Source organism: Adiantum capillus-veneris, chromosome 11, assembly GCF_014529385.1.
Source record: "Adiantum capillus-veneris isolate H3 chromosome 11, ASM1452938v2, whole genome shotgun sequence".
NCBI lineage: Eukaryota > Viridiplantae > Streptophyta > Polypodiopsida > Polypodiales > Pteridaceae > Adiantum > Adiantum capillus-veneris.
In genome coordinates, this window is record NC_140941.1 from 6593782 (window position 1) to 6602771 (window position 8990).

The 8990-nt window shown below is 43.7% G+C and overlaps 1 protein-coding gene across 3 annotated transcripts; it reads right to left on the reverse strand.

Moving 5' to 3' along the window:
• Window positions 1-360: 360 nt before the first annotated feature.
• LOC147446850 (kinesin-like protein KIN-14N) lies at window positions 361-7481 on the reverse strand. 3 transcript variants are annotated; one of them, XM_086522803.1, is made up of 17 exons: window positions 7046-7481; window positions 6166-6438; window positions 5864-6008; window positions 5667-5776; window positions 5374-5493; window positions 5055-5258; window positions 4760-4969; window positions 4589-4663; window positions 4270-4446; window positions 4030-4177; window positions 3822-3931; window positions 2353-2514; window positions 1798-1991; window positions 1580-1661; window positions 1377-1481; window positions 1187-1291; window positions 361-1064 (listed from the first exon to the last, which is right to left on the reverse strand). In XM_086522803.1, the coding sequence occupies exons 1-17, from the start codon at window positions 7106-7108 to the stop codon at window positions 864-866; spliced, it is 2484 nt and encodes an 827-aa protein (XP_086378929.1). In that variant the 5' UTR covers window positions 7109-7481; the 3' UTR covers window positions 361-863. The 3 variants fall into 3 exon arrangements, with proteins under 3 accessions (XP_086378929.1, XP_086378930.1, XP_086378932.1); XM_086522804.1 differs by having other exon boundaries at window positions 4270-4416; window positions 7046-7480; XM_086522806.1 differs by lacking the exon at window positions 7046-7481 and adding an exon at window positions 6725-6878.
• Window positions 7482-8990: the final 1509 nt, after the last annotated feature.

Consider the following 8990-nt stretch of genomic DNA (forward strand, 5'->3'; position numbering starts at 1 on the left):
AATACATCTCTTCATCTTCTTCTTCTTCGCAAGCTGCGAGCGGCTTGGCAAGGTCACTCAATTTCATTAATGTGTCGTAGCTACATCCCTTTGTTGCTCCAAGGGCAGCAAGCAACTTCACCAAGCAGCTGTAATGGGGCAAGGCTGCAATGTGGGACTCTCACCTTCATTTTCAAGCCCCTCAATGCCAATGTGGGACTCTCACCTTCATTTTCAAGCCCCTCAATGCCAATGTGGGACTCTCACCTTCATTTTCAAGCCCCTCAATGCCCTTGGGTGACAAGCATTAGTTTATTCTAAAACATGATTCTTCAAGTGAATTTATACCAAAGAATTTACACAAAATAATTAGCCATAACAGAGTACAAAACTTAGATAGTATCAGATTATAACCTTCAGTTACATTTTAGATTAAGCTAAACAGAATTGCTCTATCACACAAGGTGAAGTACACTTCTCTTCTCCACAGATGATGGAAATGCCTTGCCACTTACAACCCTTTTGAGGTCTTACAGGCATATCGATGTACATACTCCCAAGGGAACTCCATGCATGCATTTACAACCACAAAAGACCTGTAAAAGACACTCGTCCTAGCAAAAAGGGATTTGTGAGCTTTCATGCAAAGTACCAAGAGTGTTCATGGCAGTGGGAGGGAGCTGGTGATAGAGCTTTGCCTTCTATATCAAAACCTGCTGCGGCCGCTGGTTGCTTACTACACGCAAGCATAATCCACACCAGCCTTGTCCACAACTACAGCCAGCAGCTACATTTGTCTGCCTTAGAGTCAAGCTCAAAACTCTGAGCCTTGAAAGAGCCTGCTTGCTGGCTGCCTCAAAGTATTGGGTTTCTGTCTCTCCTCCTCAACACACAGATGTTGCGTCTTCACGAGAGCCTGCATACTGGCTACCCCAAAGCATATGGGTGTTTCGCCTCGGCACACCTATGTCACAGGCATTCACCTTTGCAGCAAATCGCAAGGAGCACAGAGACTCATTCGCCGACCTTGCATCCGGAGACACATTCACAAACATCAATGTCTTTGAGTCTCCTCCGAGGCACGGCTGCATCATCCACACACAACCCAAAAAAACAATCATCATCACATGACTTTCGAATAATCAGCGGCAGGGAACAAGCAAATACATCATCACACGGCAAGTTCTTCTTCAAAGAGAGAACTTACTTGTAGAAGATAAGTTAACTTTGAGTTACGGTAAGGGATGTGTTGATCCCTGTTTGCAATAGCTAAAATGACATCTCCCAAGCTTGCCAGACTTTTGTTTATGGCCTGTGGAAGGAATTAACTTTCTCTCTCTCTCCCATTGACAATGTAGTAGTAACCACAACAGTTGATATGAAAGTTATCCTAGTACCTGAGTCTCCTTGAGGCGATCCCCGACTGATCCAGTGCGCGAGAGCCTCTCACTTCCAGCCAAGTCAATGAGGTTAAGCACGCCACTGACCTGCTGATCTATACCCTGCTATGCAAAGGAAAAGCTTGCATTGGCATCGGTTGCAACACGTGACCAGCTTTCTACACGAAAAGCATAAGTGTAAGGAAAAGCAGTTTGCAGACCTGGTTGTAGCCAGAGATACGTAGCGTAAACACACAATGACTTCTGGAGGATTGCTCATTGATTGCAGTCTTAGCCACAGCCCTGCAAAGCTTCCTCAAATGAGAAGAAAAAAATGCCAAAACCTTGATTTGAACTGTTCTTACGAATGCATTGAGCCTATTTTCTAAAAACTTCTGAGAGGCACTTGAAGCAAAGTAGGCACAACAACAAGACACACCTGCTTTGGGCTGCTTGGCGCAGCAAAGAGGAGACTTCCTTCCACTTGGTCACCTCAATGACAGTGAGATCCGATACACTTGTCGACCCATTTTGGTCGTGCTTTACAGAGAACTGTTTTGAAGGTGTACCATTTTTACTCCCAGGAGCGAGGAGATCGCGAATCGTCTCATTGTAGATCTCAAGCATGGATGCCTTTGTTTCCACAAGAACAGCATTGTTTAGCGAGATAGTACTAGACCATAACAACAAAATCAAACCATAAGAAACACTCAACAAACACTATCCTATGATGTACATTACTGCTCTTGCCATGACTCGTGATTTTATACTGATTATATATACATATGAATTCTTACTGTGCTTCTTACTATAATTTGCCATTGCACACACATACCCATTATACACGCAACTGTTTACCATACTTCTTAGCAAAATCTACTAGCACACAAGATTGTTTACCAATACTTCTCATTGTAATTTGTTACTTTCTTCGATCATGGCTCCCAGTTTCCAGTCTTGAAATAAGGAGTGGCAATCCAGGCTGAGAACCAACCTGTATCTGGAAGGTCCAGCCTTGAGAGCTAAGAACTTGACTCGATTCAAATATCTGTTCCAATGACCTAGGAATGACTCCTTTTTGTTCTAGATCATCAGGATTACCAAGCATGGTGTATGTTTTCCCAGAACCAGTTTGTCCATATGCAAAGATACAAACCTGCCAACAATCAAAGCAAAAACAGTTGTAACATGTACGTGAATTTAGCTGAAAACCGCAAAAGCTTTGTTCATTTCTTATCCAACAGAGAATCTTAACTCCTACAGTCTCTGCACTCGCGGTTCATTATGCACTGTAACAAAAACACCTATCTGGTGTTTATTTTTACCTTTCAAAATTAAGGCTTCACTAAGTTTCCAGTCGATTCTTTTCAAGTGCTAGCCACAGAAGAGTTGGGATGATGCAGCTAATCTCAACCCCAGTTCGGTGATTCTTCTAGATTGGTTCCTAACAACTCACAGAGCATCAATCGATTTTTTATGCAATTGTGTTGGGCCATCTGCCAGTGAATCTGACACCATTGCAGCTTCTTGGACTGTTAATCAGCATAACATCCGGTGGCCTCTTCCTTCATTGCATCCACTTCTGCTTTCCTAGCAAAGTGCTTGATGAGCCAGATCCATGGAATTTTTTTTCCTAAATCGGGTTGAGCTTGCTGGCAACAGTCCGACTATAGGAATAATGATTCTATTGTAGCAGCAGTATGCAAACAATGGGCTTGGTAAGTTCTTTGGAAGCTACTTGAACGCGGCATTCCACACTCAAATGGCAGCAAAGATTTGGCATTAGCTACTATCACAACTCATCATTCTACATGTGTACAACAAAAACAAACATTATTGATGATGGCAAAGCGTTACCAAGAAACAAAATGGTGAGAGCCCCTTTCCAGGTGACTTCGGTGTTTCCTGTTCGAGTGAATCCTTAATTGCAGCTTTTTTCAAACAGTTGCACCCAATGAGACACCAAGAATGTGTTAAAATCATGCATCTCAAGTGATGCCAATATTTAAGGGAGACTCTCCTTGACATGTCCTACCAACTCATGGGGTCAATTTCAATCATATACGAGCCAATCTACAATTTCCTTTTCCAATATTTTGTCACTCAATTGCCCACTCACTTTGTACTCATAATATTCTGAGGGGTTTTTAACAATTTTAGGCGCAGAAGTGCAGAACTTTTAGAGCCATAAAGGCTGACCATCCATTTCATCTTGTGAAACAAATCTCGATCACAAATTAATGTCATACAAACAAGATGTATACCACACAGCAAGAAGATAGCAACACATATTCTTTCTGCCTCTTACGTTTGAACTACTGAAAAAATTACTGATGGTGGTGAGAAAGGACGAAAGCTGAACTACTCGGACGTTTGGGAAACATTTGGGAAACATCAAGAGCCGAAGTAGGAAAACATTTTACTGGGGTGAAAAGTGTCAACAACCATCAATCACAGACGCACCTTGTATCCATCAAGAGCGCTTTGAACCAACTGAGAGATCTCTACAAACACGTCTTGCTGTCCCACTTCTGGTCCAAAGACTTTATCAAAGGTAAATTCATGCTTCTGCCCTAAAATGTTCAGCAATGTGTCCAGCATATAAATCAAGGATACAATCTTCTGGGTCCACTGGGTACAAAAGAAAAGATACCATAACAAAATTACAGACCTTGAGATTGAACAAGCTCAATCCCACGCCCAAGGAGCTCAGCTGAATTTGGATATTGTAAAACAGGTTGCTCTTCCAATACAGAGCTTTCATCTTCTGGTAACAAAGGCCGCACGCGGCAGAAGACCCTCACATTACCTTTAAGCTCCTGCAATCACCGTAGAAAAAACACATTTCCTGGCTTGTTGGAGGAGAGCTAAATATGCCCTAATGATTTCAAGGTAGACAGATTTACTCTACCAAAATGGTGTTATGCAACTTTCTCCTCAGTATATCTCCTTCCCGAATACGCTGCTCAGCTTCAGAGAGTTGTTGTTGCAAGTCCTCCATGATGGCCTTTTGCTCTGCACCTTCGTGTTGATGTTGGACAACGGTGCTCTCGGCCATCTGCAAGGCCGGGGAATCATTTGAGAAGAACTGCTCAATTTGCCAACACAAGCTGGTGTCCATAAGAGCAGCCAGAAGATGTTTGATAACAAATTCTGAGGTAGCCCAAAGTGATCATAAGCATCTGCTGAAATGCTTGCAAAGAAATCTCGAGCTAAAGAGAAGTAACCACCTGAAGCTTAGCATTTGCTAAGATGATCTGCTCCCTTAGGCCTGTTAGTTCCTTCACTTGAGCAGCATTTTCTCCCTAGCAAAACCAAAGTTGGTAAGGTAGACAATACGCATGCCCTCTAGCAAAAAAGAACTTTGTAATCTGGAAAGCTAACTGCCAATTCTTGACTACCTCCAGTAGTACTGACTTCGCCCTCAAATCCTCCAGCTCAATGGCAGACTTCCGAGTACACTCCTTATAAGCATCTAGCTCTGCAGACATGGCCCCCAACTGAGCTATCTGCTGCTTTTCAGTTTCTAGAGCATGGAGCAATTCAATCCGAAGCTTCTCTTGCTCATCCATCAGTAGCTTTCTATGAGTAGCTCCCTCAAGCATGGATTCCTGTTAAAAAACCTTTAAAATATTGACCTGTAGCTACTCCACTATTACCAAGCAAATAGAGTGCAGCCTTCATACGTTTGTCTACCTTGGCCTGATTGAGCTGTTCTTGAAGAGCCACTGAATGACCCTTCAAGCTGCTAAGGGTTTCCATCATGGCTGACTTCTCCTTCTGTATTTTGGATATTGTTTCGGCAGCCGTTGCTGCATCCGTCTGCATCTTGCTATTGTACATCTGTAAACTGGCATTGTACTCTTGCAGCCTTTTGTTGATTTCTTGCAATGCAATGACCTGCAATTTCAATATGCTGCCCCGCATCAAGCTCGTTTCATTTTTAGAAACCATGAGAACCGAGCCAGTGTACAAGTTACAGCCATAGGAAGAAAGAGAGACAGAGGGACATTACCTGCTCATTTGCACTTTCCAAATCTTTGCGATAAGCTTCCAAATCTTCCAGTAAACCTGCGACTTCTGAGTTTGCTTCTTGTAAAACCTCTGTAGTTTTCTCTTGTTCCGCCAATAGTGACTGGCATAGGTAAGATAAAAGTAAGCTTTTAAAACCTAAACCAAGCAGGCACTTCTCCAAACACCTAATAATGGAACACATATAGCCAAGCAATCTAGTGCAAATGCAAATAAAATGTATTTAGTCATGAACACCGTTTGCTATATAATCCAGCTCTGAGTTGTGAGCTGCACCTTTCTCTCTAATTCAGCTTCATAGAGCTCGTCTTCCAGGATCTTGCACACACTTTTCTTGTCTAGAAGATTCTTCTCAACTTCTGCCTTCTCATTTTTCAGCTGCTCCTCTGATAAATTTTTGTCGACAGCAAACAATCATCAAACACACATGGGTGAAAAGACAATTTGGTCAAAAGCCTTGAAAGAAAAGGAACCTGTAGTTCTGTGAGTTTTGCACTCTTCTAGAAGCTGATTGCAAGTCTCCTCCTTTTCCCTTATGAGTGTTTCCTCTGACAGTTGCAACGTACGGATGCAGGCACGGAGTTTCCTTATATACTCCATCATTTGTTCTGATTTTCCCTGTTCATGCATCACAATCGAAGTTAATCTATGCCACAGCAAAGCGTATCCTGATATAAATATTTGGTAGCCACTTTTGGTGATATATATTTTACAATCCAAGATGCGTTTGTGGCTCCTACACATGCCCTATGATTAATGCAGGGTTTTAACTCACCTTGAAATCAAATTTTCCTTTCCCCTTCATCTTCAAGCTCAGTAGCTCCTCAACATCCTCTTTTGTCATGCTCGAAGGCGTTACTGCATCATATCCTTTTATCCCTGTGCTCGGTGTTGAGACTCCTCCAATAGAACAGCGCTCCTGCCTGCTAGCATTAACTGATGAGAGTGCATGGCGAACTCGTACCCTCGGCTCCGACATCACTCTTGCTCCAAAAATGTCTCGGCCAGTCATGGGCTTGCCTTCTGACACTGCCTCCTTGTTCTCCTTCTGAAACAAAAAGCTCTTGTGGTGATCCATGAAGGGCAACAGGTGGAGTTTCTATATGAGAGAAACCATTAACGATGAAATCAAAAGCATGGTTGTGAAAACAACATAGCGAATGTGTGCACGGTGCCATGTGCAAAAGGATGTAGCACACATGATGATCAAACATCAGTGAAGGATAGAAGTTTTCAGGAAAGACTAAAAAGGGGGTAGTCTAGACAGAGGTCAAATGTGGACACAATGAGGCATTCTGAACACATCATTTCATTCTGCTTAAGTAATAACACACCCCGTTGGCCGTTTGTGTTTGCGGTGCCTTCTTCTCAATGGCTCAAAAATCTTTGGTTATTCTGAGACATTGTCCTCAGCAGTAATTGAGCAAGCGTGATTCTTGCTCCTTTGTCACGGTCTAGCTCTCAGAAGGCCCATGAAAAAACTGACAACAATTCACACAAATGCCCTTCTAAGCAGAGCATAAAGGCCCTGAAGTGCCTTTGCGTGCAGAAGCACAGCAAAGTTTTCAGTTCTATTGTGATGGCGTACGTAAAAGCTACCCACTTACGATTTTCTATTGAGCAAGGAAGAGATGGAAAAGCGACAGAGCTCTTACATTGAAAGGGCTCTTCGTAGAGCTTGATGGAGTCCGTGGTTGCACAGCAGCTGATCTCATCATTGCCGCTTGAGAAGGAGAGGTGGGCGAGATCTAATGTGAGCAAATTTACATATAAAAATTCAGGGGTGTGCGCTCGCGAGACTCTCTTTGTCCCTCTCTCTCTCTCTCTCTCTCTCTCTCTCTCTCTCTCTGTGTGTGTGCCTCACCACCTAGCGGGGCAACCAGTAACGAAGCGGACGCTCTTGCTTGAGCACTAATGGTGCGGAGCTGGAGCGCTGGAGCGTACAAGGGATGAGGAGCATTTAGTGCTGGAGCAGCTCGCAGAGGAATGTGAGCTTTGCAGCAGGGTAGTGAGAGAGAGTAGAGGACTCGGGCCCCGGGGGCAACAGAGGGAGGAGGAGAGGAGAGAAGGGAGGGAGAGCGACAGCCCAAATTCCACTTTTGAAAATTGAAGCTTGTAAACAAATTGCAATCCGTGGCAAGTAAAAAGCGTGCTCTCTCTCTCGCTCTCGCCCTCTCGTTTTTTCTGCAAACATGCTCCTTGGGGCCCCCTAGGACTCAGGAGGCCCAACCTCCCAAACGGTCATAAGTGCAAGGCTTAGGGCTCGATCAACTTGCCCTTTCATTGGCATCACTCTCTCAACGATGGGTTATCCTGCTGGTAGATGACCTTCACACAAGCCTTCTAAAACCGCTGCTGCCTGGCCATCGGAGAAGTTTTTGCATTCACGTGCAATTGTGTTTATCCTACATACATATTGGTAGTGCCACTTGTTTAGCAGGTGGTTGAACCACCCTACACCCCACCTACACCGGCTAGTCCCATTAAAAAGGGCATCTACATGGGTTGATAGGTTTAATCTACTAACATAATATGGCGGAAGGGGGAGCTCTTTACACGTGTCGCAATCTGCTATCTGAAGGCTAAAGTCCAAAACAAAAACAAGCCCCTTTGCACGCGATAAAGAGGGAGAGAGGGGGAGAGAGAGAGGCCGCCGAAGGCGGCCGGCCGTACTAGTTTAGCACTACACTCGCCCTAGTGATTTGGTTGGTAATGTGTAGAGGTTGCTAGATGTTTGCGTCTCAAGGCCATACAAAATTGAAGGCCATCAATATTGTTTGCCTTATGCGGTTGCACTCTAAACATCCGATCAATGAACGATGAGATCAAGGACCTCTCACCAGAAGATCGAACAGGTAGTGATTATTAATATGACTAGTCTGGCCGACGGCCTTCGGCCGCCTCTCTCTCTCTCTCTCTCTCTCTCTCTCTCTCTCTCTCTCTCTCTCTCTCTTTGTGTGTGTGGTCGGGGGTTGCACGGCACCCAAGCCAGATCAAGGAGCTTGCACCATGTGTCCCCCCCCCCCCCCCCCCTTTTTATAATAGTATAGATTAATCAAGGAGTAGTGCTTATTAACGTGATTACTTGCAGGTTGTATGATGACCAAAGCCATTTGCTGATGGAGCCATTTGGTAAGTTGGTGGTCTTTGATCTTGGTTTCTTCCTTCCCTTTTTGTCATTAAAGATTATAGATAGTGGGATTTTATTAATAAGACAACAAGAAGTTACAAACGGAGGCATTGTGAATAAACTTCCCAAAAAATATATACATTCGTAGGAGCAATATTTAGGGCGCTTGATAACTAGCCATGTGGCTATTGGAGCCCCAATATGCAGCGGAGGCATTGTGAATAAAATTCCCAAAAAATATATACATTCATAGGAGCAATATTTAGGGTACTTGATAGCTAGCCATGTGGCTATATTTGGAGCCCCAACATGCACCCCAAGCTATCAAACAACCCTCATTAATTAATTAATAAGAGAGAAGATACCATTCAATGTTGTTGGACTAAAAAAAGGAGCTAGCCTCTTATATACTATGTACAAGAGACCTCTCTAGAGATGCTCATTGGTCCTATCTTCGAGAGGAAGTACAA